The sequence below is a fragment of the Scardinius erythrophthalmus genome (assembly GCF_964197995.2).
Source record: "Scardinius erythrophthalmus genome assembly, chromosome: 9".
In the NCBI taxonomy this organism is placed as follows: Eukaryota; Metazoa; Chordata; class Actinopteri; order Cypriniformes; family Leuciscidae; genus Scardinius; species Scardinius erythrophthalmus.
In genome coordinates this window covers 22,613,009-22,640,779 of record NC_138229.1, presented here as the reverse complement: position 1 = coordinate 22,640,779, position 27,771 = coordinate 22,613,009, and the positions used below count along the sequence as shown (strand labels likewise).

The window sequence follows — 27,771 nt, the reverse complement described above, 5'->3', positions numbered from 1 at the left end:
ATACTGATTTACATGAAAGAAAATGAGGTACTATACGGTTATTATATACGGATAACCGTATAGTTCTGAAAATGAGACTGGAAAAACTTCTGGTAATCTTTGATAATACACAAGATTGTGGAAGATAATAAAATCTATTAAATCAAGGCATTATTAAGCAACTTCCAGTACTCTTAAACTATTACCTATTGGTTATGTATATGTTTTTTTTTTTTTTTGCATAAACTGACACAAATTTGGGGTAGGAAGGGGTTCACACAAATGCTTGTTACATTATTGGCATTAATGCTTTCTACTGTTGTTCTCTCCCCACAAGAGGGCCTCAGTAAACAAAAGATGTTTCCCCAAGATGTCTAAAAAGAAATGAAAGACTGAAAGACAAAATAATCAATAAAATAGGCTACAGCAAGAACAAAGCTGAACTGTCAAACAGACAGGTTAAGATTAAAGGGGTGGTTGATTATGATTTTACTTTTCTAACTTTAGTTAGTGTGTAATGTTGCTGTTTGAGCATAAACAACATCTGCAAAGTTACAATGCTTAAAGTTCAAAGCAATGGGAGATATTTTCCTTTAAAGAAATAGCTTTTTAAGGACTACAACTGATAGGGACTACATGACATTCCTCCCAGGTTAGTGACATCACTAACCCTAAAATTTACATAAACCCCGCCCCCGGGAAAACGATTTATAGATTATCATGACAGAATATGCTAATCAATGACTAGAAGATAACTACACACATAAGCTACCTAAATTCGTCAACTAACCATTCAGAAATGTCCAGTTGTATTCTATATGTTGCCACTTCTTCTTGAGTCTCTCCGTCATTATCTGACTCTGGTTTGAACTTAAAAGGCTAAAAGTTTTTGAAAATTTCAGTGCATGTCTGTGTGAGGTAAGAGGACTCAAGCGGTTGAAGCTCCGCCCCCTGTGCTGCGAGCTCATTTGCATTTAAAGGGACAGACACAGAAACAGTGCGTTTTTGCTCACCTTCAGAAAGTGACAATTTTAACATGCTATATAAAAATATCTGTGGGGTTTTGAGCGAACACTTAACACACATTATGGGGCAGCTGTACACATCCTCATATTTGGCGGTGACTGTCCCTGTTTTACTGCTCCTGCCGAAATCAGACGGACCAAACAAAGCCCAATTTTCAACGTCTATTTTTGAGCTAAATGAAGACTATGATGGGCCGACTTGATTTTGCCCAAAAAAAAACAACGTCTTATGACGTCTGGTGCTGGGTGGAAAAGGTTTCCAAATGAGTTTCCAAATGAGATCACATTTAGTGAATACTGTTGAGAATTGGGGTTAGCTTTAGTTTTGAGAATGTTTTAGCTGGCAAGTATTCAAAACAGAGAACGTGAGTTCCCAGCAATGACTGTAAAGGTTCCGAGCTAGAAAAATCCTTTGATCGCTGGCATCATGTTCGATTGCTCTCTCCTGGCTAGATGGAGAACATGGCTACGACTGGATGAGTAATCTCTGTCTGGGTCGTTTGTTCAGAGAGCTAAACATAACATTGCAAAACATCGAAACCCTCTAGAGCAATGGGTTTAACACAGAGCAGTGGTGCACCTGAGGGGGGAACAGAAGGATTTCACGTCCATGGGGTAAATTGCTTAAATTTAGCTGACTTTGCGTATGACAGCGAGCAGCTTTGCATGCTAGCTATCCTGTGATGAAGTTATCATGTCCGCATTGCTTTAGACTTTGACAGATATGCATTGAGAGAAAACAGAGTGTGTGCATTCATATATTTTTTTGATTATCTGATAAATAAACAACTATGTCAGATACACTGTATTAACAACTAGGAAAGCCTTTTCAAGGTTTGAAAAGTGCTTGCAAAGTGGCAACTGTCAGGCAGGTTGTGTTATGCTATTATGACAGCTCCGAAAACACCTTCTTGTATAACATTTGCGATATCTTACATTGTGGTCACACGTTATATCTTCAGTCTGTAAACATAGTTTGTATGTGTTTTAGTATCAGTGTCGTGGTCAGTGATCCAAGAGCTTTTGGATTTAGGCATATTTAAGCGTAGCCGCCACGTCATTGAATCACCAGGGGGAGAGGGGCATTACGTAATATTTATATAAACACGTCACATATTTTCACAGATATCCATTACTTTAGATTGCATACTATTCGGTGGATGTTATTAAACTTTCCAGTGCACAATAATGCGAACAACGTCAATGAATGCACTTGAAATTCAACCATAGATCTGAATAGAATTTGTGCTCTGAAGTGATTTGCTACTCCAATTCCTTTACAGATTCAAGAGGACTCACCGGCAGAGAAAGCTGGTTTGGATCCCTTTTTTGATTTCATCATATCCATTGGCAATAATCGTCTGGTAAGTTTGTATTTGTTAAACTCAATTGGTTATTTATTGTCATATAGGGGGAAAATGTGTCACAGATAGATTTAAGACAATGTCACACAAGTATTAACCGACAAATGATCCCATAATTGAGTAATCGGTGCATTTGTTTAGGTTTACGTGCACTAGAATATTCTAATTAATATTGTCATGTTTTCATATTTTGATTATGTGTTTTTCTTGTAAACCAGTTCGAAATGTCTTATAAGTAATAACTAACAAATGATTCTCAAGGTTTTCAGTAGTCAGTGACATGACAATCATTCTAATGCACAGGCATGTTCTGGAATATTGGAATATGTTGTTCGTATTGTTATTGTGCATGCATCATATAAGTGAGTTAAACCTGATTGACATAACATATGAAGCCAGTATTCTAGAAATCTCTTTTGGACTTAAACGGAGCAGGTCTCAGTGTTGTTGACGAGTCAAGTGGATTGTATTAGGTGATGGATGTGATTTTATGTTTGTGTAAATTGATTGTTTGTGTGTGAACGCCATGTGTATAAAAAAACCCCACTGAAACAAAATTTCCCCATTGGGACAATACAGACTAAGACTGTATAAGACAGCTATGGCATATCATGTTTTTAAATTATGTAAACATCTTATTTACAATATACACTTCATCTCCAGTATATCCTCAAGAGAAAATAAAAATGCATGTCTTAGTTGGAATAAAGACTCAACCAGAAAATCTGAAATTATTTTCATGTACTGTAAATGTAGTCACTCTTACTTGGATTATAATGGGTTATATGCTGTCTGAACAGAATCAGGAGAATGATTTGCTCAAGGACCTCCTCAAGGCTAATGTGGAGAAACCAGTAAAGATGGAAGTGTATAGTACAAAGACCATGAGGATCCGGGAATTGGAGGTGGTTCCCAGCAACATGTGGGGTGGTCAAGGACTTCTGGGAGCCAGTGTCCGCTTCTGTAGCTTTCAAGGAGCCAATGAAAATGTTTGGCATGTTCTCGTAAGTTATCTTTGCGTTTAATAGGTAATCCATGCATTTCTTTAAATAATTTGTCTTTTTGTGTAAGTATTTTGCACCCTCTGCTTTTAGGATGTGGAGCCAAATTCACCAGCAGCACTGGCTGGACTCCAGGAGCATTCAGACTTCATTGTTGGAGCTGACCAGGTTCTGCAAGATGTAAGACGTGAATTATTATCATAAAAGCTTGATTGTTATTTCTATGCGTGCAAGTTAATTGGGATCTGTATACTATGAACAAACTCCATGAAATCAGCCTGATTGTTTGGAGAAGTTGCTATACATTTTTAAACCGATGAGACCATTTTGTTTATACCGGTTGTGGAATAGGCCATTCCAGGATGACACAAGTTTTTAACATTAAGAGAAGATCCACCAACGTGTTCTTTCTGTCAAAACCCTTTATCCCTGAAGCATATTTTATTAGATTCTGCTGGTTTAAATCTTGTGGGAAACCATTTTTACATAGTTAACACATTTTTTTAAACTAAAGTTAAACCAGATATAGTTTTGAGTTTTTAGCCAACATGCAGTAGATTGTAAAAACCTGATATGCAGTCCTGGTCAAAATTAATGGCACCTTTGGTAAATATGAACAAAGAAGTCTGTGAAAATAAATTGGCTTTGTTAACCCTTTTGACCTTTAATGTTTTCCTCTAATACACATTGACCACAATTAATGACACCCTTTTATTCAGTGCTTTTTGCAACCTTCTTTTGCTAAGATAACAGCTCTGAGTCTTCTTCTATAATGCCTGATGAGTTTAAAGAACACCTGACAAGAGCTCAGAGACCATTCCTCCAAACAGAATCTCTCCAGATCCGTCAAATTCCCAAGTCCATGTTGATACACTTTACTCATAAGATACTCTTTTTTTTTTTAATCTGTTGGTATTTGATAGAATCCATGATGCAATGTATGTGAACAAGATGTCCAGGGCCTCCAGCAGAAAAATAGGCCCACAACATTAAAGTTAATCTGCCAAAAAGCTCTTCTTTTAATTTCCCGTTTAAAGCTCCAGTAGTGTCTGACAGCTGAATATGCTGGAGTTTGTTTTAGGATTAGAGTAGAGGATTTTTGTTGAAACCCTCCTGAACAATATGGTGATTATAGGTGCTGTTTGACTCAACTAATTTCTTCAATTCTCCATCTGTGATCCTTGGAGAGTCTTTGGCCACTCAAACTCACTGTGCATTGAGACAATGTAGACACACGTCCTCTTGCAGGCAGATTCGTAACATCTTTAGTTGATTGGAACTTTGTAATTATTGCCCTTGAAATGGGATTTTTCAATGCTTTAGCTATTTTCTTACAATCTGCACATCAGAACTATATTCTTTGGTTTTACCGATTGGATGGATAAATAAGGGAATTTGGCCTTTGTGTTTGCTCCTATTTATACTACTATGAAACAGGAAGTCATGGCTGAATAATTTCATGTTCCTAGTCACCCTGGTGTGCTACATTTTTCTAATTATGAAGGGGAATAAACTTCAGAGATATTAGAATTAGAATTTTTTCATTAGAATTTCTAGGGGGACCAAAGATTTTGGCAACATGCATTAGAGAAAAACATTTATTTCATAATGTGACTTCTACATTTATTAGTATTACTTAATGAAAATGCAAGGTTTTTACAATCAAGCAATGTTTTGATTTCCCAACAGTCAGAGGATTTCTTCTCCCTAATTGAAGCCCATGAGGGAAAACCATTGAAGTTGCTGGTCTACAATACAGAAACCAATAAATGCAGGGAGGTGGTTGTCACACCAAATGGTGCCTGGGGGGGAGAAGGCAGGTAATAACCCTGTTACTGAGGATATAATACTGTAATGAATTCTTGACCAAGCCATTATTATGAGGAAATAATTCAGATAACTGCCTACCCCTTTGTAGTCTTGGCTGTGGCATTGGATATGGCTACCTGCACCGAATCCCAGCGCAACCTGACAGCCCAAAATCTGAAAAAATCAGTCCAAAAGTTTCTCCTGTGGCAGGGACGCCAGAGCAAGAATTTCCTACAAACGGATTCACAGAGGTAGTTTTTCACAAGACTGTAGTATGGTCATATGATTTAAAGGGATAGTTCACTTAGAATTCTGCTGTTATTTACTTACCTACATGTTGATTCAAAGCTTTGTCTTTCTTTCTAATATGGAACACAAAACAAGATATTTTGATTTGTCCATACAATGAAAGTAAATGGGGTCCAAAACATAATTAGACCCCATTGACTTTCAACACAGACATTTTTAAAAATATCTTACAGAAGCAAGTAGGGCTGCAGGATTTGGAGAAAAAAATCTAATTGTGATATTTCTGTTAAAAATTGTAATTGCAATTTAAAAAAATTCCAGCCTTGTGTGTAGGAAGCACAATTTGGCCAGACTTTGTGATCATATAATAATAATAATAATAATAATAATAATAATGCCATTGCAACATACTTTGCCAAACAAATTTATTTTTGGGTGAAATATCACTTTAAATTGCTTGTGCATGTGCACAAATTGATTGAACAACATTCACACGTTTGCTTCACATTTGTTTTTTTGGTGATATACTTACAACAGTGTAACTGAAACGGATTTTCTCAGGTGTCCTTAATGGCGTCTGGTCAGTCAATGAGTGGCTTGGATCTTGAAACCCCACTGCCACCTCCCATTCAGAGAGTCATGGATCCTGGTAAGGCATCAAAATATGTGCTTCATCTAACTCTTCTGTAGAACAAGAATCATGAAAAGACATTCTAATGCATCAAAGCAATGGTTCTTCCAGGTTTCTCGGATCAGTCAGAAGTGGCCATGATGAATTCAGAAGTGTCAGACATGGCAGATCGACTGGACCTATCCACTTCTTCCATTGACATGACAAATACATCCCTAGCTGTCCGAGAGGACGTTGACGTATCGGGTGTTGGTGAGGCAGCTTTGCTAATTTTAGGTGAACAGAATTCAGTCGGTGAGCACAAGTCTAGGTTGTAAAATGTGCAAAAACGTGTCTCTTTTTGCAGAGGAGCTTCAAGACCGAGAGTTTCCTCGTCGTGACCCTGAAGAGAAAATTGCAGAGGAATATCCTGCCGCGGATTTCAGTTCCTCTATTACACCACCTTCAGATGTTTCTCCTCCCCTTTCTGTCTCACACCCTCTTCTCCCAAATCTACCTCTTGATCATAGCATGCCAACAGACATGGCATCTTTGATGAATTCTTCAATCCCATCTCTCGAATCTTCCGTGCCTCCTATAGACATCTCTTCCCTGCTCATTGATCCCGCCGCCCTTCATCTCGAGTCATCTGCCTTGCCTGCAGAATATCCCATGCAAACCAACGAGTCCTCACTTCTCCCCTCAGAAGCTGATGATGTCAATCAGGGTTTTTCTGATGAGCCACAGTTTCTGAAGAGCAGCCGGTCTGAGGGCAAAGCAGAGGCCATTTCTTCTGACCTGATGTCTTTTGATTCACATAGTGCAGATGTCAAAGATGAAGCTGCTCTTCAGTAGTGTCACTATCAAGTACCTTGTATCTTGTTTACGCAGTTGCTCAACAATCATTGGGTGCGTGTTTTTCAATGGCTTCAATGGTCCTGGACTTGGAAATGGTATATTGTGTGGTTTCTTTGAATGGTTGTGTCCAAATTACTTTTCCTTTTTATTTTTTGCGTGCTAGTAGTCATGTTGATTTTAGGCTGTAGGTCAGAGTTTTAAATTGTGTAGATCTTAATTTAGAAGATAATGTTTTATGTTACTACGTTGAAACCGTTTTATTCAGCTTGATTAAAATTCACAAAGTAGCAACCAAAAGCGACCTTTTCTTTTAAATATTTGTAGTATTTATTTAGCTACTACAAAAACACTCATAGATTGTTGAGTTAAAAATGAACACAGTCTAGATTATATAGAGCTAATGTCAGAATATACACAAAGGATCTTAAAATAGACCCATTTCGTCTAGAAAATGCATTACAATATTTTGGCTACGTTGTTACATTGAAACTTTTAGATGTTCTGCAACCTGTTTTTTTTTTTTTTTAGTATTTTTTTTTTTTTTTCGTGTTGTGGGAATGTTTGTTAGCCTAAGTACACATTTTTAATACTGGACAAGGGTTTTGTATTTGTTTAGTTTTGCTAATTAGAATTTTGAAATTATTTGGATGTGATTTTAGAATCTTTTCAACCAATGTTTAATTGAAATGTTTGCTACTTGGATAGAGTAATGTTTTATTTATACTTTGAAACCCTTGAATCAACACTAGAGGAATATTGCTACAGTAGAATGTGCTTTTTCAGTTTACTTGTGACTGGTCATTTATTGATCTATGCAAATACAGTTATTGTATAAATGCCAATAGAATTTCTGTGGTATTATGATTGAGTGTAATCATCACTGCCACATTTAAGAATAGTGTCATACATAGGCCAGGACTTTAATATTTCTGTTTGATGATGGGGAGATCTAAATTATACTCTTTGTTCGTCTTAAATTCATCGTTGTAATTTCTAAAAGTTTCAGCTATGAACAAAGACTTTATATGTGTCTACACAGACAAAGTGATTTCTCAAAGTAATTTTTCAATGCAGAGACATCTCTTTGCATTGACGCTATCATGGTACTTCTCAAGGGTGAAGAGAGAACGTTGTTTGACTCAAAAGAATATCTGTTCTTCTAGAGTGTGAACACAAATGTATATTTTTGTAGTAATGCTACTGATGCTTGAGAGAAGATGAAGTAAACACTACTGTACCTACACAAACTGTGTTCTTCGGGTTTCTGGGAAAATATCAGTGAAAAACACTGGAACCATACACTGCAATAAAAGATCCAAATGATCATTTGTTTTTAGTGGTGATTTTGTATTTGAGTTGTAGCTTAATTTGGTGTAGGTTTTTGACAGTGCTGGGTTGTTACAAATTGTAGTCTGTTACAGATTCCAAATTTCATTACAAAAATTGTAGTTAGTAACGTAATCCATTACATTACACATTTTAGGTAATATAAACCGACTACTTTTTGATTGCTTTTGACCTAACTCGTTTACCACATTGAATTGAATAGGATAATATTGTACCATACTGATGTAAAAATACAAAGAGAAAGAAAATATATTCCATTCCATTATCAATGACATGAAAGGCATTAAATATTTCCCAAACTGGGGCAATTTCACAAAAATAGAAGACTTTCTGAATGTATATAAGCAAGTATAAAGCATGCATAAATGTATAAAGCAAACATGCTTTTTTAGAAAATACATTTTAAATATGAAAAAGTAGTATGAGAATCAATAAATTATGATTGATTTACTGCCATTGTGTGAATAATATGTATATAAATAAAATGGAAATTGATTTTGTAATCCAGATTACATATAATCAGTTATGACCCAGGTTACTGAAGGTAACGATTAAAGGGATAGTTCACCCCCAAAATTAACATTTTTTCACCGTCATGTCGTTCCAAACCTGCACGACGTTCTTTTTTCGGCAGAACACAAAATATTATATTTTGAAGAATATGGTAACCAAATAGTTTTGGATTGATTTCCTTTGTATCGACAAAAAAACAACAAAAAAAAACAGTCATTTCTCAAAATAACTGTTATGTTCAATTGAAGAAAGAACGTCATACACGTTTGAACTCACTTGAAAGGTGAGTAGCCTAAACAGAATTTTCATTTTTCATTATACATTAGCTAACGAAATTGTTAAGATAATAATCATAAATGTACTAAAATTGACTAAAGTTCGTACTTACTGGTCAACCATTTGGGATAAGTCATAGGTTTAAATGGCTTTTAGTTTAAACACAACATTGGTTGTGTAAAAGGTAATTCGATCCCTAAAGAAACAATACTAGCATTTGAAAGAACTATTAGCTCTTAAAAGTGTAATCATTAAGAAGTTTAGGTTAAGTTAGTTAAGTTTTTAGGTTACTTGTGAAAATAGTGATTCAATTTGTAAAGGAGAGCTGCACAAGCGTGTCTTTGTGATGTAAAGTCATGTGATGTCATCCTTCTCATCCTCCTCACTGTATAATGGGGAACTGCGATGCCACTGCACGAGCGTTGCATGAGGGTCTAATAATGTTCCAACCCAGGACAAGTGGATCAACAACCCACCATCAAACCACGAGCATCTCGAAAGGGTCTTGAGGTAAGACTGTTCTCGCGCTGTGAGGCCTGAATACAGAATGCGACAGTTATGCGGCCTCCTCTTCACACTTTTATTTGCTGAGGTGAGTAACGGCATTTCATTATTTTTTATTATTTTATTTTCAAAAGAGTTACCAAAAACACGTTAGTTTTGAACTAGACTTTGATTATCATTTTCTTGTCGTGCATCTCTTGCTCCGTCAGTGACACAATCTTACAATTCCACACACAGACACACTGTCCATCTAGCACAACACATCGTTTATTGTTCTTGTCCAGGACTCACACAAGAAGCTCTTTGTAGTTTATTTTCCATGAATTATGGTGTCAGATGCAGTCCACAACTGTCACAAAAAATGACCATAATGTTAAAATAGGACTCAACAAATGTTCCCGAGGTTGAAACTGTCATAATCATTTCTTTTTTATTAGCTATTTTGGTGGTTCATTTTGTGTCGGTTTTATAAATAGGGTGATGTCAGGTCAAATGGGCCAGTAGTGTCCGTATTTTGTTGCAAACAAGACAAAATGATAGTAGAGCCAACACAAAAGTATGTCTGAAATGGTCTTAATTCAAACAGTGTTGATATTGTTTCCTCTTTTCAGAATAATTTTGTTAGTTGCAGCTTGCATGTTTACCATGCTCTTCCATGAATATTGAACCAGTTTAGAGTAAATCACTTTTGCACATATGTGACGTTACTTTAAAAACTATACAAAATCTTTTGCAGACACTTGCTGAAAAAAAGGACTGTTGGTACTTTGAAGGAGATTATCCAGTATACTTCACGTAAGTGTAGTAGATATATATATGTGTGTGTGTCTGTGTTAAAATGGGCAGTTGTGGTTTTAAGGACAGAAACAAGAAGCAGGACCCATACTACCCCAATCTTTACTAACCTCACCCCTTTCTTCTTAATAGTTTCAACAGAACATCGGTTAAAGGATTAATTCAGATGCACATTGAATAAAAGAGAATTCCTCAGCTCAGAAACCCCCCCACCCCCTTTACTAGTTTCAATAAGAGTAATTTATCACTAGTGCTCCCGTATACCCAGCCACTGACATGCGCCGCAGGAGGTGAGGTACAAACAGTTCAGTCTTCACACCAAACGCAGATGAATTCTCCTGCAGACACAGCAAAGTACTTCATGCTCCTTCATTACATTCAGTTCAAAACAGCACATTCATCATCAAGTTTTTACACACACACACACACACACACACACACACACACACACACACACACACACACGCACGCACCTGTTCAAAAGTTTATGGTTTATATATATATATATTTATATTAAATGTAATTTATGCCTGTGATGGCTAAGCTGAATTTTCAGCATCATTACTCCAGTCTTCAGTGTCACATGATCCTTCAGAAATCATTCTAATATGCTGATTTGGTGCTTAAGAAACATTTCTTATTATTATCAATGTTGAAAACTGTTGAGCTGCTTAATTTTCTTGTGGAAACCATGATACATTTTACTCAGGATTCTTTGATTAATACAAAGCTCAAAAGAACAGCATTAATTTGAATTAGAAATATTTTGTAACATTGTAAATGTCTTTACTGTCACTTATAAACAATTGAATGCATCCTTGGCTGACCCCAAACTTTCGAACGGTAGTTTATATGAACATATAGCCAATCATACATATTTTAGCATGAACTTGAAGCCTTCTTGAAGAGCCACAGTAAGGACTGAGGAAGAATGTGTGTCTGTCTTTAGATGCAAGACATATGAGGACTGCTGTGGCACACAATGCTGTGTTCGAGCCCTTTCTGCTCAGAGAATATGGTTTTTCTGGTGAGTTATTTCTACAAGAGTTCTTTTTAGGAGGGAAATTGCATTCAAAATGTGGCGCGTGTTATTGGAACATCCATCCATTTTCCAAACCGCTTGTCCTATGTAAAGTAGCAGAGAACCAGGGATCTTCTCGATGTGGGATGACATCCACTTCCATCCCGGAACGGAACAATTCATGTGATTTTATGGGCTGCTTTTGATTGGTCCTTAGGCTGCTGCTGATAATTGGCATTTTGTGCTGCTGCAGTACTGGGTACTTCATTCGCAGACGTGTCCACCCTTACCCTCCACCTGGGGAACCTGATTTTAACGTGGCCTTCACCAGATACCCCATCATGTCACCAGGTAATCTCTCTGTATGCCCTTGTCCTGCAAACACAGTTCATGGTTTGATCTGCTGTGTGTGTTGGCAGGACTGCGTCAGACTGGCTTTCACAGTTATGGAGACTCAGAGACTGCAGTCATTTCCACTGTCTACCCAGTGCAGACCCACCCCAGTCACATGACTGCAGTGTATTCAGCCCTGCCGTACAGCCAGCCTCCTCCTCCTCCCTATGATCAGGCCATGCAGGACTCGCAGAAGAAATAAACAGAACAACACAGTCCTGAGGAACAACTCTATAGATCATCAGTGACTTTTTCAGTTACTCAGTCTTAAAATAAAAGAAGCTCAACAACTCAGGCATGACTGCAGGAAACAAACTTATGAACTGATGTAAGAGTACAAAAATATAGAGACACTGAAATGCCTCTATATAACAACAGCCTAAAAAAACTGCTTATGCTTTATCAATTTACGTAAATTGTTAAAAAATTCTAAAAAGATTTTATTTTCATACTTAAAAATACAGTGCTCTAAAAGTATCAAACTTTTTAATTCTTCACACATAGCGGATATTAAACCCTTGGCTGTGAAAATGTTATTGACTGAAATCAATACCAAAACCATTACCCTAATAAAGTTGGTCTTTTAAAACAGTTATATCTTTGCTTTATTAATATTTACTTAATAAATGTATCATTTTTTTATTAGTTATTATTCAAAATATTTTGTATTATAATGATTACTTTATTAATATATATATTTTTTTTTTTGTGATATTTTATTATTTTATACAGGAACATTCATACATAAATATACAAGATTTGTTATGCTTACGTTACATTAGTAATCCTTCATTACCACCACAAGGTGGCGCTGCAAAGTAATCTCCAGTTTCTTCTTGCTCTTTACTAGTACTTACCGACTGAGGGAAAAGGAACACAAGCAAACATCAGTTTATATCTCATGTCATCATTTATTCCCCAGAATGATGATATATGAAACATTCAGTCAAATCGGCCTTGTTTGGAAAAGGACCTAATAGAATTTTCATTCTCTTCAAGGCACTGAAACCCCTCGTGTCAGTCTGCACCGTAATAAACTGGTGAAGAAGACAGAACTCGCTGTGGTAACCTAAATACTGCCCCACAGAGCTGAGTGGGCTCATTTTTGAACCTCAGGGAAATCTTACAAAAATGCACCTGAGGACATTTAAGTTGAAACAAAAGGACAAAGACGACACTATGGCAAAGAACAGTGTTCTGTATGATCACATCTGAGCTTGTGTTTGATCTGAGACAGTTTGATTCAGGGCCACGTTCATTAACTCTCTCAAGAAATCATTCTTCTCATTCTTGTGATGAAGCTGTATATCCTGGAGCAGTCTCTTCTGAGGGGAGGCAGCAGTGGCAGATCTGTCCTTATGAGACTTTAAGTCTAGACTTCACTATTTGAGGTGCTTTATTCCACAGCGAACAATAATTCTAGAATTACTTGCATGCAAAGGCCTTGAGAATGCAGTTAATAACTAACCGCCACATCTCATTTGTCCCTGCAATATGGAATGGATCATTTCCATTGAATTCATTTTCTAAATAAAGTACTTCTTTCTGTGGTCTGGTTGGGGACAGGTCAAGGACAGGGGTTGCTTTAAAGTAAAGAAAAGAGAAAAAAGATTGATTTTATTTCATGGAATATTGCAGAATCTGGGTGATTCCATTATTGCAGGTATTTTAAACTAAAAAGCTCTTGCACCAAGAGCTATTTTGTAAAACGTCAACATTGTTACCGCAATATCAAAAGGAAAACAGAATTTATCACTGATCACACAGTGGTTTGTTTAGAAGTTTTTTAATCGTGATTTCATTAGTGCCACGTGCTCTTAGCATTTATGCTAGCAAGTGGAGTTTTTGGCTTAAAAGTTTAAAATTGTAAATTCTGTTACAGTCAAACTTCAAGGTAGAGTAACTGTTGATAGTATGGTAACAGAATTGACAGTAACAGAGTTGACAAACAAAACTACAAAGATATATATATATATATATATATATATATATATATCTTCTTTTTTTTTTTTTTCTCAAAAAGGAAGGTAAAAAAAAGGAAGTAGATACTGGAAAGAATTTCTTTTAGTGAACAGTTTTTTTCCTTAACTTTTTTAAATGCGAAACGTATCTCCAATAATAGAATCACTCATCTATTATAAATGATTTATGTACACATTACTTTTTTTTTTTTTTTATTCAAGTGCCCTCATCTTTGATTAAAATAACTTGCAGCGATGGCTCGTCTCTTTTCTGATGTTGTTTACTGGCGCGAGGGCGGGACAAACTGTCACTCACATGACATCGCAGCAATAGCAAACCACAACCATACAATCAATTCCCGATGGATAAAATCAAGTTCCGCTCTACATTTGTTCTTTTTCTCAGATATGGATCACAACAGGGAAGAAAAGACTATCGCAAATTGCGTTTCATGCCGATTCAAGGTACAGCACTTAGGTTGTTTTCATTTGCATGGGAGTAACGGAAAAAAAATAATGAAACGTGCTTCGAGTTTCCTGTGAGGACAACCTTTGTTTGACCTTCATCTCCTCTCACTTATTTGTAAAGCATACTTCATAAAAGTTTGAGCACAACTGAGTCCACAGTCCAGAATTTGGATGAGTTTATTCTCTTCACTTTCTAAGCACACAATATGAAGAGAGCTCTGAAAACAGACGGAACGTGAAATGTATTATACATCTACAAATGTTCTAGATGGAACAACAAAGGAAAGGTTTGAAAAGAAAGTGTTTCAAAAATGTGACAAATGCATTTTCCTGTTCTTGTTTACCTGCTTGTCTCTGCAATTAATTTCTTTCATTTATTGACATTAAATTGTAATCGTTGTTAGCAAAGAAAAAAAATATGTCGGCTATATAGACAAATATCAGGACACAAGAGTAAGCAAATCCTCAGTTTGTGGAACATGAGTCAGCGTCATAGACTCGCACACAGTTATATAGAGTCCGCCGGGATTAAATGAACTTGACTAGATGTTTACAGTGTAGCGAGTCAGCTTTTCACATATGCTGTTTCTTTTTACATGCGAGACATTAGTTCTGCTCTCCGCATCCCTGACTGTTGTGTTGTGTAGAGGTGGAAGCAGCAGATGTACTTTGACGTGTTGTGGAAGACAAACAGATAAGCTGATAAGACTTCCAGTGCACCAGAGGACCCCTAAGACAAGTGCAACACCTAAAAAGTAAAATAGACAGTTACCACAGCTAGCTACACTTTACAGGAATCAGGCCCAAGTGCTTCAATGTATGTAGTAGTGATGGGGACGAGACCGCCTATGCCGAGTCCGAGTCAAGACCGAGTCTTTGAAGGGTCGAGTCCGAGTCGAGACCGAGTCCGTTGGTTTTCAAATTCAGTCGAGTCCGAGTCAAGACCGAGTCTTTGAGGAAGCAAGTCCGAGTCGAGTCCGAGAAAGCAGAAAACGGTCTCGAGACCGGACTCGAGTACTACATCACTAGTATGTAGCTGTTAGATACACTCCCCTACAGATGTTTTTCTGCGGTGCTGCCCAAGAAACATTTCTTATTATCAATGCTGATAACAGTTGAGCTGCTTAATATTTTTGTGGAAACCTTAATGCATTTATTCAGGATTCTTTGATGAATAGAAAATTCAATAGATTTTTTTTTGTAACATTGTAACCTTCACTTTAGATCAATTAACGCACCCTTGCAGAATAAATTATTAATAAAAGTAAAATCTTACTGACCGCAATCGGGTTTGAACGGTAGTGTATGAATGCTTTTCCTCAGTGGTTCACATGATTCTGAACAATCGGAGAAGAAGAAAAACTGACAAAATTCAATTCTGCACATGTTCTCCGAGATGTTCAGTGCTGCAACAGAGAAATAAAACTACAGACATTCATACGAGAACATCGAGAAGACAATGTGTTGCCAGCTTTCATTACAAACAACACCCAACTCTTTTTCAGGTAAAATAAGTACCTATTTATTAACATATATTCCAAATTTACAAGTTTAACAGACAGAAAAGAAGACATATCCATTACAATTCTTTGAGCATTCATATTCTCATCCAAATACAGCGAATCTTCTCAGTGCGACTAAAAATTTTTCAATCCGACCTGTGAACACTACTCTGAATGACAATACGACACTGAAGAAGCAAACAAGACTCAAGCCTTGCATTTGTGTTTCAAATATTAAGAAGAGAACTAGAATACTAGCACTGACAATTTCTTCCAGAGAAACAGATAAAACAGACTTTTTTTCAATGCAAGCACTTTTTTTCAATGCAAGCACTTTGTACAAATCAATGTCACATCTAAATGAATAAACCTTTATATACACTGAGGTAAATGATCACATTGGTCCAAAGAGGTAATATGCTTTGACATGAATCATGTTTAAGTTTTGCACAGTAGTGTTTTTCAAAGTTATGTTTCAGGCTCTTGTAAGATGCTTCAGTGTGACCCAAACTAATTACATTTACACCAACTGTAGTCGAGTAGGCACTCAATATAAAACGGCTTCTGGAATGATTTCTATAGAGCTGAATAGCAACATTTGTCTGCACATAAACAAAGACCTTGGAATGAACAGAGAAGGACAGAAATATGATGACCTTCAAATATCAGCAAATAGTTACAAAGACAGAGTCATGTTACATTTGGGGGCTTGTGAAAACTAATAGTTTGTGACTTCACAGAGAGCAGAACAAATCTTTATAAAATCGAGGCACTTGTATTGCATCATGCACTGGAGAACACAGTGAGATTGCATATCATAGCGAAAGTGTTCCTGGCTGTCTCCTACATCATTTCCCACCCTTTTGTGCAATTGATTCATTCATTAAGGAAATGCCAGAGTCAGGAGAGTGATGAGAGAAATGAAAATTCTGTCATTAATTACTTACCCTCATGTTCTTCCAAACCTGTGTGACTTTTGTTCATCTTCGAAATACAAATGAATAATTTTAATGGAATAAAATTCCTTTTTCCATTGGAAGTCTATTGCACCATACCTTTAATGCTTCAGAATGTAAAACAAATCCACATAAATTGAGCGGTTTGATTCAAGTCTTCTGAACAGACACAATCACTTTATATGATAACAGCTCAATTCATATGGATTTTTTTAATGATCCTTTTGTAAACTTGTCAAAGTTTTAATTACATGGACTTTAAAGGGATAGTTCACCCAAAAATGAAAATTCTGTCAGTAATTACTCACCCTCATGTTGTCCCAACCCCGTAAGACCTTTGTTCATCTTCGGAACGCAAATTAAGATATTTTTGATTAAATAGCGCGTCTGTGTTGCACGTCACCACGTAGGCTCACTATTGGCCGACGCTGGTCATGTGTGATACGTGGTGACGTGCAACACAGACGCGCTACGCTTAAACACTACGAAAAGAATGAAAAGTGGAATAAAGTCGTTATTTTTGTTTGTTTAAGCGCACAAAAATTATTCTCGTCACTTGATAAACTTAAGATTAAGCCACTGGAGTCACTTGGACTATATTAACGATCTCTTTAATAACTTTTCTGGGCCAGCAAGTTTCAGTCCCTTAGAAGTCTATGGAGGACTGAGCCAGCGCTCAGATTTAATCAAAAATATCTTAATTTGTGTTCCGAAGATGAACGAAGGTCTTGCGGGGTTGGAACAACATGAGGGTGAGTAATTACTGACAGAATTTTCATTTTTGGGTGAACTATCCCTTTAAGAGGAGGGACAGAAATTTCTCATGTTCATTAAATCTCATTAAAAGTATCTTCATTTGTGTTTTTGAAGATGCACAAAAGCCTTATGGGTTTGAAATGTCACAAGGGTGAGTGATGGCAATTTTCACAATTTTCTTCACATCTTAATCTTTCAGTGTCTTTGGCGCAGAGAATTTGAGATTTCCACCTGACGTAAGTGCAGGACGTTCCCAAAGATCCTTTATGTTTTATATTTGAATTTCCAAATAAAGACAGATTACTCTAAACTGTCTAGACAAAAAGTTTCAAGATCACAGAGAGGAGTTTTATAAGAGACGAAGCACATTCATTGACTCTCAGCACTCTTACTCTCCGGCTATGAAATAAAATAATCAATAATCAAAGGAGCACTTATTGCTTAACTTGATACAGACGCAGAGTTACACGATACATCCACGAGATACACTGCAGCTCAATGACTGTTGCTCAACTATATGTGTGAGGTCACACTATTTAAAACAATCAAAATGGTGTCTCCATTAAAACAGTGCTTACAGCAAAACTACTAAGACTGGATAACTCAACCCGATGAACATGAACAGACTATCTGCACAGAGAAAAATACAATAGATAGGTTTGCGACTTTCTGAGCTACATGTGTCAATATTCTCTTAATGCTTCAAGGAGCATGACTGGAAACAGTAAATTGGACTACAGAAATGTATAATCGGATCTTCATCACAACAGTACCGTCTTTTCAAATGTGCATAAAAAACGCATGCTGTAGCTGGGCTGGCCTTTGTACAAATGGCTTTAATGACTAACCCAGTTTTGTGCCTGGGTTCTTTAAGGACTGGTCCCTTTAGGCAACACCACAGGCTGCTTCTAATATGCAGTATGATTGTGCTGAATGTGCTGCCCTCGCTTGCTCTGTCTGGAAAGCGAGTACGTCGGTGAAGTCACATTACAAAACCACTTCTGCATACTCAAGCGAGACTTTTGAGTCAGTTACAGCAGAATATGATCCGAATCCGATGTCCACTGTAAATAGACGTAGTACTCGCTACCTACAAGATCCCTTTTTACCAAATATGGTAAACACGAATGATTCAGAGCAGTGGCACTTTCTGGGACAAAAAAAAAACACATCACGGACTACATATACATAGTGTGTGGTTCTGTGTTCGTATACCTGTCAATATACGAGCATACAAATACACAAGCAGGTCCAGTCACATATGTACATCTATAGACAACAGGCTATATACAGAAATAAGTCCATAAAGGCTCAAGTCCAGCAAAGCACATCAATGACACCGAATGGCTGTCTGTTGTTAGTTTGGTGACTCACCAGTTGAAGCATGGGTGACTGACTCCTGGTTAAGGTTGTTTGAGATGGTTTTGAGATATCTTTTCATGGACAACAGGGAACAGCACCAATTGCTTCTGGTTCCTCGATATCCCTGATTGAAGTAAACCTCCACAGAGGATGTAGCACCCTCGCTCACCCCTCTAGATGAGTGGAGGGAGTGGATAGGCAGTGTAAAGATGATGAGTTGTTGCTCTATATCTTGATGCCCTCTTGTTGACACAGCTGGGATAGTGACTTCTTCACGCGCAACGCAGTGAGGCGAGCCCCTCCGTTGGCGTACCAGCATTCCCTCATGATCTTTGCCATCACACGCAGGGCCTGCGGGCAGGAGGACATAGATGCTATCACAGATATAATTGCTATGCTACACACTTCCATTACCTTTCTTCTGCATCCTCACTCTCTTGCATACAAGCAAAACTCTTGAGCTTTTCAGGCAACATATTTCTGTTGTTGCCAATCAGTTAAAATCTATTTGCCATTGGTTACAGGCTGGAAATCTTTGTGCACGTCCATATGAGTCAGATATCATCTTGTTGGAGTTCCTGCACATGAAGACATGATACTGGGAGTCAGTCTCACAAAACTTTGCTCGCTCATGAGTTAGTGGTTTGAATCAGACTCAATCATTCAAAGCCATTACAACGAACTCCCTTCACAGAACAGGGTAGCTGCACAATTTTTAAAGTCAAATTTAGGACCTTTTTAAGACCTGAAGAAATCAAAATTAATACCAAACATTAGGGGTGCACAATATTAACAAAAATATGTCTCGATATTTTCAAAGTTTTGTTGATAATAATTAGATGATATTTTACTGGTTGTGTTTTTGTACTGGTACCCTGGCTGGTTTAGGCCTGTTGTTGACAGCAGACTCACGAAGATATTCATATTTTTTATATTCTATGCAGTGGTCAGTTCACAGTAGTGACCGAAATTAACATTTTTATTAAGGGGCAATATTTGCCACCTTAAAAATTGATTTCCAGGGGCATTTTCACCTATATATGGACATTGTTTCTAAACGTATTTAGAGGTATGCATCACCTTTTATGTCAAATTCTAACATTCAAATTAAAATATATTAAAATAACACAGTACCAATGTCAAATTAAATCATTAAATTAAAATCCATCCTTGCAGTGCAGAGATGACACAGAAGCAGCATCAAAACTGGCATAAGCCTACTATATTTACACTTCAATTACAACTGCATTAATAAAGCTATTCAATATTTAAATATGAAATGATTTATAATTTTAATGTTTTAATTAAAGGATACTTTAAAGTCTGCGTGAACCGGAAGTTGCAAACGACTTTTCTCCAGTGTAGTTACGTATTTCCCAGTGAAACGGAATATTGAACAGAGGGCAGGCAGCGCTCCTCCTCTCCATCTCTGCTCATAACAGACTAACGGTTTGAGGGGAGTGGTTAAGCGTTGCCCAAACCAATTCCTCAAACCTACGTCATCAGAGAAGGCCCTCCAATGCAGAGGGGAGGGGCATTTTCAGATTTTGTTTAAAGATTACGAAGCCAAAACATTTTTTTGTGTGGATTGACTTGCATGGATGAATTGTTCACCACAAAAGATCAATTTAGGCAAACAAAGTAAATATGGTCAATTTTGATTTCATGTGGACTTTAAATATGAAACTAAAACCACCAGTAGGTGGCGGCAAGTAAAGTAAAGTCACTGTCTTAATAAGCGAGTTGGAGTCATTTATTCAACCGATTTGTTCAAACGGCCGATTCATTCAGAAAAACAAGTGATTGTTCATTGAATCGTTAAAATGATTCGTTCAAAATAAGGATTTCAGTGTAAAAAAAAACAAAAAAACAAAAAAATAATCATCTCTGGCTGTTGGACTACGGCTTCATTATGAAATTCTTGTCGCCGATATAAAGTGAAAATTGACAATATTGTGTCCAAAAAGTAACTCACAATGTTAACTTTATTGTTAATTTAACTGTTGTATTAAATAAATAGCACATTTGCAATTGTGCACAGGAAAACGGCACTCTTGCTAATGTGATATTCTAATATAACAACATAATATGATATAAATATAAGACAAAAACTCATTTGGGGACATCTATAACTGACACATCACGCAGTGAAAGCAAGCATGAGAGACAGGCGCGATGTCCGCTCGCACTCGCAGTGCCTCGTACATAGTTAAAACAATGATTACAATATCATCATAGTTCATAGACAATATCGCACACTCCTAAGCACATAAAGACTGAACTTACAATTGAACTGACATTTAAGCCCCGTTCACACTACAAGCGACTTTATCGCTGCATGTCGCCAGTGGCTGGCGATGAGGTCGTTAGTGGGCGTTCTCACTTCTGGTTGCCTAGGTAATGTTTGTGAGTGACATTCACGGATGTTACGTGTTGTAGACAACAAATCTGTTTTCTTGCCGCTACAAGCTAACATTTTGGAAGGAAAAGTCTAAATATAAATGGGATCAGTACATAAAATGCATAATATTAAAGATGAATGAGAAACAGCAAGTGCCCTGTGCTATCGCGGCTATTTAACTGCAGAAAATGGGCAAATACTGGTCTTTCTGAGTTCACGAAACCATTCGGCCTCAGAGTCAGCACGACGAGCACTACTGTATGTACACAGAGACATATCATAAATTATTGGACAGTTTCTGACTGCTAAAATAAACTTCTCATTCATCTTGCCTCGGTCAGACGCTGCACTGAAGAGTGACGGCTCCACTGACTTCACTCCTATTGGTTGTCGCTCGCGAAAGTCGCTCTTCATTTGCATAAAGTTAAACATTTCTCAACTTTGTCACGTCGCCAGACACGCCCCATCCAGTCGCCAACGGTCGCGACCGCGCGTGTCACCGGAAGTCGCCCGCTCCCCATTGAAAATGAATGGTATCGCGTCGCTTGGTCGCGTGTAGTGTGAACGTAGCTTTACTCGTTTTCTCCTCTCGCGTGCAGGAGACCGACGTAGGCTAATATGCTGCCGTAAGTGACGCGAATTGTCACGTGAACAAGCAAATCCAAAAAGATAGAATTAAAAAAATTATACGTAGGCCTACGCTAATTAGATAGTTTTAATTTCGAAAGCATTTAGATAAGTCTAAGTCAAAGTGCCATCTAAAATTTAAGACCTTTCATAAGTAAAAATAAGACTTTTTATGGCCTTAAATAAAAAAAATCGAATTTAAGACCTTTTAAGACTTTTTAAGGATCAGCGGGGACCCTGTCAGAATGGAGTTAAATAAATAAAACTAGAAAAAAAAACTATTAGGTTAAAGAAGTTATAAACTAAATCAACCAAAGCGCTTTTGACAACCATCTTTATCAAGAAATTCTTTACTTTGTCAAATAAAAAGGTAATTTGGCTCCTATTTAAGGAATGAATGACTCCCTCGTCATTTTCATGACCTACATTCATGACTTGCATTAAGAAAGGTCATATAAAGAAATCAATGTAAAGCTAAGACGTGAAAGAACTCATAGCATTTAGCTGCTTCTGAAAACTCACCATTTAACAACAGTCGGGTTTGATATGTTTTCATTGTAGGCCCTTAAAGCAGAGATGCATGATCATCTAGTCTCGCCTGCTGTGGCCTTCTCTCGTCCTTTTCATTAAACAGCACAGTCTAGACAGCTCTTTATTTAAACATACCCGTGCGTGCATGCAGGAAAAAAGTTAAATTTTTATAAACTCGCTGTGAATTCGCTATGCTTTTGAAACAGACAAACTTTGTGAAAGTAATTTACGTGGATCAGTTCTCTGAGAGGCTCTGAGGGTCACATCAGAATCGAAGGTTAGGGTGTCATATGGGGCGGGGCTTTTCTCCACTGACTTACTATGTTCAAAGCATTTCTAAGGATGCTGATTTTTAGAAAGCAGCTGTCTGACTCTGAGATGGCAAATGGGAACATAGTTTTTTTAACATTAGCATAACATTATTAGATGTTTGATAACATATAGTCAAGCCAAATGCTAATCATATCAATTACCGCTGTGTGTCCAACGTTGTAGAGAGCAATACATAAAACTCATTATCATTCTCATACATCGACTTGTAGATGAGCCTGTATAATTTGTTCCTCCTCCTCTTCTTCTAAATCAGTTTCTGGTTCAAACATATATGGCTGAATTAAACCAATATTTCCACTTAAGTAGTCCGAGATGGTGTGATTGAATGTCATCAGATCTTCAACCAAAACCAGTGTCCAGACTGGTTGTCAGACTGACAGCATGTCAGTTCAGGCCTGATCTAATAAGCTTGTTCTCTGCATCTGCTTTCCCACAAATAACCATTTACAAAGTGTGAAAATCAGAGAGCAGCCATTTAATATTGGGCAGCACAGTAATCAAATGTGTCTTTTACATCGGCAAGTTGTGATAGCTGTGCAGACGGATAGTTAGATTAGAGGCTTTTTAGGATTGCAAATTGAATGCAATTGAATCTTCCCTTTCACAGCAGTAAAAAGCACATCAAGATAGAGTGAGGAAGGAGTGGTGCCTCCACTTATGCTGATGGCATAGAACAAATGATTGAAGAAATGAAAGAGGAAAAGCAATCTAAAGGAGATCAACAAGATTAAAATGGGCAGTTTTGGATGAATGCATTATCTACAAAAAAACCTGAAGGAATGCTCACCTCGCAGCTCTGCCACCTGTTAGGGATGTTGGCACGAAGCTTTTGGTCACAAACTACACGCTTCATATCCTCTACTGACGGATCAGATGGTACAAGGTCATAGTAGGGGAGCTGGTAGTCCTCATGGATGCCTGAGTGGAGAATTTAGCCCACAAGAGCACATATTTAATGACTTGTTACCATAAGAGGTTATTATTTCTAACATTATTGTATGTAGAATATTGTAAGTGGGCTCCAAAAGTCTGAATCCAATCTGGGATTAATTATAATACATTACAATACATTGGTCACACTTTATATTAGGTGTCTTTAACTACTATGTACTTACATCAAAAAATAAGTTAAATTGTATTACAAACTACTTTTGCTACTATTGCGGTGGGATACAGGTATGGTTAGGGACAGGTTTGGTGGTATGGGAAGGTTTAAGGATGGGTTAAGGTGTAAGGGAAGGGTCAACAGTGTAATCAGATAATATAATTCCCAATGTGCTGTTTTAAAATAAAAACATTAAAGAAAATAATTTTAAATAGTGGTCTCAGACTTCAGGCCCCACCATAATTCACTAAACAAGTTGTATTTTTGCAATATACATATATAAAGATATATGTAAATGTTGTAATAACAATGCTCTTATTATCATCCAACGGAAGGACAGAAAATAAATATAAACACAGTGTCCTACCTCCAATTGAACACCTGCGAGCAATCTCCCAGAACACCAGACCCAAGGCATAGATGTCTGCCCTTTTAAAAGACTCAAAGTGCTTCATGTTAATGGAGTCATCCAGCACCTCAGGGGCCATATACCTGTAAACATGACATGTCAACAGACGTCCCTCAGCGTAACATTATTCACACAACCTCACACATCTCTGTCCACATCTAAACATCCATTTCATCCTCTTTGGTTATGGCTGTTCATTTTGACAAGCTTTGGATGTAATTGAATTTTCCTTTTCACAGCAGTAAAAGAACATTCCACAGGAATGAATGGGACTTTTTCCTGTTAAGAGCAAGATTTACAGTAAAACGTGCTGATGAAATAGCCAAACATTTTTGCAATTATTCTTGCATGGCCATGATTGCTACATGATCCAACAGGATTAAAAGCTGTGGAAAATGGGAATCAGAATCAAAGAAATCGCAGTCAAATTAATAGAGATACTATTTTAAAGCAATTATGAGAGAATATTATTAGTGTGAGCAGAAATGTTCCCAACTTATCCAAATATGTAAATTAATTAACATAGATTATTAACAGTAATTTACCTTTGAGCAAATATAGGCACTTATGATATTATACATCAGTCCCTCCAGGATTTTCACAAGAATGAATGCAAATTCAAACAATTTCTTAATTTTTTTGGATATTATATATATATATATATATATATATATATATATATATATATATATATATATATATATATATATATATATATATATATATATATATATATACAGTGAGGAAAATAAGAATTTGAACACCCTGCGATTTTGCAAGTTCTCCCACTTGGAAATCATGGAGGGGTCTGAAATTGTCATCGTAGGTGCATGTCCACTGTGAGAGACATAATCTAAAAAAAAAAATCCAGAAATCACAATATAGGATTTTTTAACTATTTATTTGTATGATACAGCTGCAAATAAGTATTTGAACACCTGTCTATCAGCTAGAATTCTGACCCTCAAAGACCTGTTAGTCTGCCTTTAAAATGTCCACCTCCACTCCATTTATTATCCTAAATTAGATGCACCTGTTTGAGGTCGTTAGCTGCATAAAGACACCTGTCCACCCCATACAATCAGTAAAAATCCAACTACTAACATGGCCAAGACCAAAGAGCTGTACAAAGACACTAGAGACAAAATTGTACACCTCCACAAGGCTGGAAAGGCTACGGGGAAATTGCCAAGCAGCTTGGTAAAAAAAGTTCCACTGTTGGAGCAATCATTAGAAAATGGAAGAAGCTAAACATGACTGTCAATCTCCCTCGGACTGGGGCTCCATGCAAGATCTCACCTCGTGGGGTCTCAATGATCCTAAGAAAGGTGAGAAATCAGCCCAGAACTACACGGGAGGAGCTGGTCAATGACCTGAAAAGAGCTGGGACCACCGTTTCCAAGGTTACTGTTGGTAATACACTAAGACGTCATGGTTTGAAATCATGCATGGCACGGAGGGTTCCCCTGCTTAAACCAGCACATGTCAAGGCCCGCCTTAAGTTTGCCAATGACCATTTGGATGATCCAGAGGAGTCATGGGAGAAAGTCGTGTGGTCAGATGAGACCAAAATAGAATTTTTTGGTCATAATTCCACTAAACGTGTTTGGAGGAAGAAGAATGATGAGTACCATCCCAAGAACACCATCCCTACTGTGAAGCATGGGGGTGGTAGCATCATGCTTTGGGGGTGTTTTTCTGCACATGGGACAGGGCGACTGCACTGTATTAAGGAGAGGATGACCGGGGCCATGTATTGCGAGATTTTGGGGAACAACCTCCTTCCCTCAGTTAGAGCATTGAAGATGGGTCGAGGCTGGGTCTTCCAACATGACAATGACCCGAAGCACACAGCCAGGATAACCATGGAGTGGCTCTGTAAGAAGCATATCAAGGTTCTGGCGTGGCCTAGCCAGTCTCCAGACCTAAACCCAATAGAAAATCTTTGGACGGAGCTCAAACTCCGTGTTTCTCAGCGACAGCCCAGAAACCTGACTGATCTAGAGAAGATCTGTGTGGAGGAGTGGTCCAAAATCCCTCCTGCAGTGTGTGCAAACCTGGTGAAAAACTACAGGAAATGTTTGACCTCTGTAATTGCAAACAAAGGCTACTGTACCAAATATTAACATTGATTTTCTCAGGTGTTCAAATACTTATTTGCAGCTGTATCATACAAATAAATAGTTAAAAAATCATACATTGTGATTTCTGGATTTTTTTAAAATTATGTCTCTCACAGTGGACATGCACCTACGATGACAATTTCAGACCCCTCCATTATTTGTAAGTGGGAGAACTTGCAAAATAGCAGGGTGTTCAAATACTTATTTTCCTCACTGTATATGTATATATATATATATATACACATACAGTGCAATGCATAAGTGAATACACCCATGCTAAAGTTGACTAAAAAGAGGAATAAAAAATCATATTTTGGAAATTAGGAAAAATCCAACCTTTAAGGACACCAATTTTCTTTGTGAATGAATAATGTATCGTAAATAAATAAATGTTCTTCCTTAAAATACATGGTGCATAAGTGAGTACACCCCTATGTTAAATTCCCATAGAGGCAGGCAGATTTTTATTTTTAAGTATTTTTTTTTATTATTTTTTTTTAGGATACTATGCATCCTGATAAAGTTCCCTTGGCCAATCTCTAGGTATGGTGAAGGCTATGTGATGATGTGGGGCTATTTTAATTCCAAAGGCCAAGGGAACTTTATCAGGATGCATAGTATCCTAAATTTAAACAAAAAAAAATACTTAAAAATAAAAATCTGCCTGCCTCTATGGGAATTTAACATAGGGGTGTACTTACTTATGCACCATGTATTTTAAGGAAGAACTTTTATTTATTTACGATACATTATTCATTCACAAAGAAAATTGGTGTCCTTAAAGGTTGGATTTTTCCTATTTTTTTTAATTAAGGCATTAAGTTCAATTTCCAAAATATGATTTTTTATTCCTCTTTTTAGTCAACTTTAGCATGGGGTATTCACTTATGCATTGCACTGTATATATATATATATATTAGGGCTGGGAATCGAAAAAAAGAAATTAACTAATTAATTACACAATTTGCTATAATTAATTGCAATTAATTGCATTTCCTCTAAGCTTGTAATCATCAATATTTAAACTTAGAATCACAGAAAATAGCCCTATATTAAAATAATATTAAACATCATTATATCAATATATTATTCTTTTTCAACAATCAATCAACAATCATTTTAACATTTTTTTTTTTTACTAATTATCAAAATAAAATATTGTCCTACAAAGCTATTATTACCAGAGCATGTGATCAGAGCAGGTCATTTTACCATTGTTGCCCAGCATGACTACCAGCTCAGTAGGGCTATTGCAAACAGAAGTCTACTACAGAGAAAGTTCACGTTATTTGAGCGGACTTTACTTTTCCAGTGCGTGATCGGTACATGATTGGAGCGTTTGGGCCGTGAACAACAGAGCAGAACGCGCAGCGCAAACAAGGAGCGGAACATTGAGCAAAGACCGCAGCGCCCCGACACACACACAACACGGAACGGAAAAAAACCCGCTCGTGAAACCTGATCGCAGAACACGGATGGGCGGCATATATTCG

General features: G+C 37.2%; 3 protein-coding genes across 9 annotated transcripts in view; 2 read left to right on the top strand and 1 right to left on the bottom strand.

The window, feature by feature from the left end:
- Positions 1-1,215: 1,215 nt before the first annotated feature.
- gorasp1a (golgi reassembly stacking protein 1a) lies at positions 1,216-7,275 on the top strand. Of its 2 annotated transcripts, none has more exons than XM_081374338.1 (9): positions 1,216-1,619; positions 2,288-2,368; positions 3,169-3,372; positions 3,463-3,549; positions 5,059-5,189; positions 5,288-5,429; positions 5,989-6,076; positions 6,170-6,310; positions 6,405-7,275. In XM_081374338.1, the coding sequence occupies exons 1-9, from the start codon at positions 1,557-1,559 to the stop codon at positions 6,890-6,892; spliced, it is 1,425 nt and encodes a 474-aa protein (XP_081230464.1). In that variant the 5' UTR covers positions 1,216-1,556; the 3' UTR covers positions 6,893-7,275. The 2 variants fall into 2 exon arrangements, with proteins under 2 accessions (XP_081230464.1, XP_081230465.1); XM_081374339.1 differs by having other exon boundaries at positions 1,442-1,619; positions 2,288-2,376; positions 3,125-3,372.
- Positions 7,276-9,376: 2,101 nt separating this feature from the next.
- On the top strand, positions 9,377-12,336 carry vopp1a (VOPP1 WW domain binding protein a). Of its 2 annotated transcripts, none has more exons than XM_081374343.1 (5): positions 9,377-9,623; positions 10,272-10,330; positions 11,280-11,357; positions 11,569-11,702; positions 11,771-12,336. In XM_081374343.1, exons 1-5 carry the CDS (start codon positions 9,579-9,581, stop codon positions 11,944-11,946), a joined length of 492 nt encoding a protein of 163 aa, XP_081230469.1. In that variant the 5' UTR covers positions 9,377-9,578; the 3' UTR covers positions 11,947-12,336. The 2 variants fall into 2 exon arrangements, with proteins under 2 accessions (XP_081230469.1, XP_081230470.1); XM_081374344.1 differs by having other exon boundaries at positions 9,416-9,623; positions 11,605-11,702; positions 11,771-12,329.
- A 3,339-nt stretch (positions 12,337-15,675) lies between these two features.
- tgfbr1a (transforming growth factor, beta receptor 1 a) overlaps positions 15,676-27,771 on the bottom strand; it is a 58,926-nt gene continuing 46,830 nt past the window's right edge. For 2 of the 5 annotated variants that reach the window (XM_081374334.1, XM_081374335.1), the window contains exons 7-9: positions 24,114-24,238; positions 23,429-23,559; positions 23,097-23,301 (exon numbers count right to left, since the gene is read on the bottom strand). In XM_081374334.1, coding sequence (XP_081230460.1) covers positions 23,263-23,301; positions 23,429-23,559; positions 24,114-24,238 — 295 coding nt within the window. In that variant the 3' untranslated portion in view covers positions 23,097-23,262. Of the gene's footprint in view, positions 19,101-23,096; positions 23,350-23,428; positions 23,560-24,113; positions 24,239-27,771 lie in introns of those variants that run through there. The other 3 variants (XM_081374331.1, XM_081374333.1, XM_081374332.1) reach the window with 2 other exon arrangements.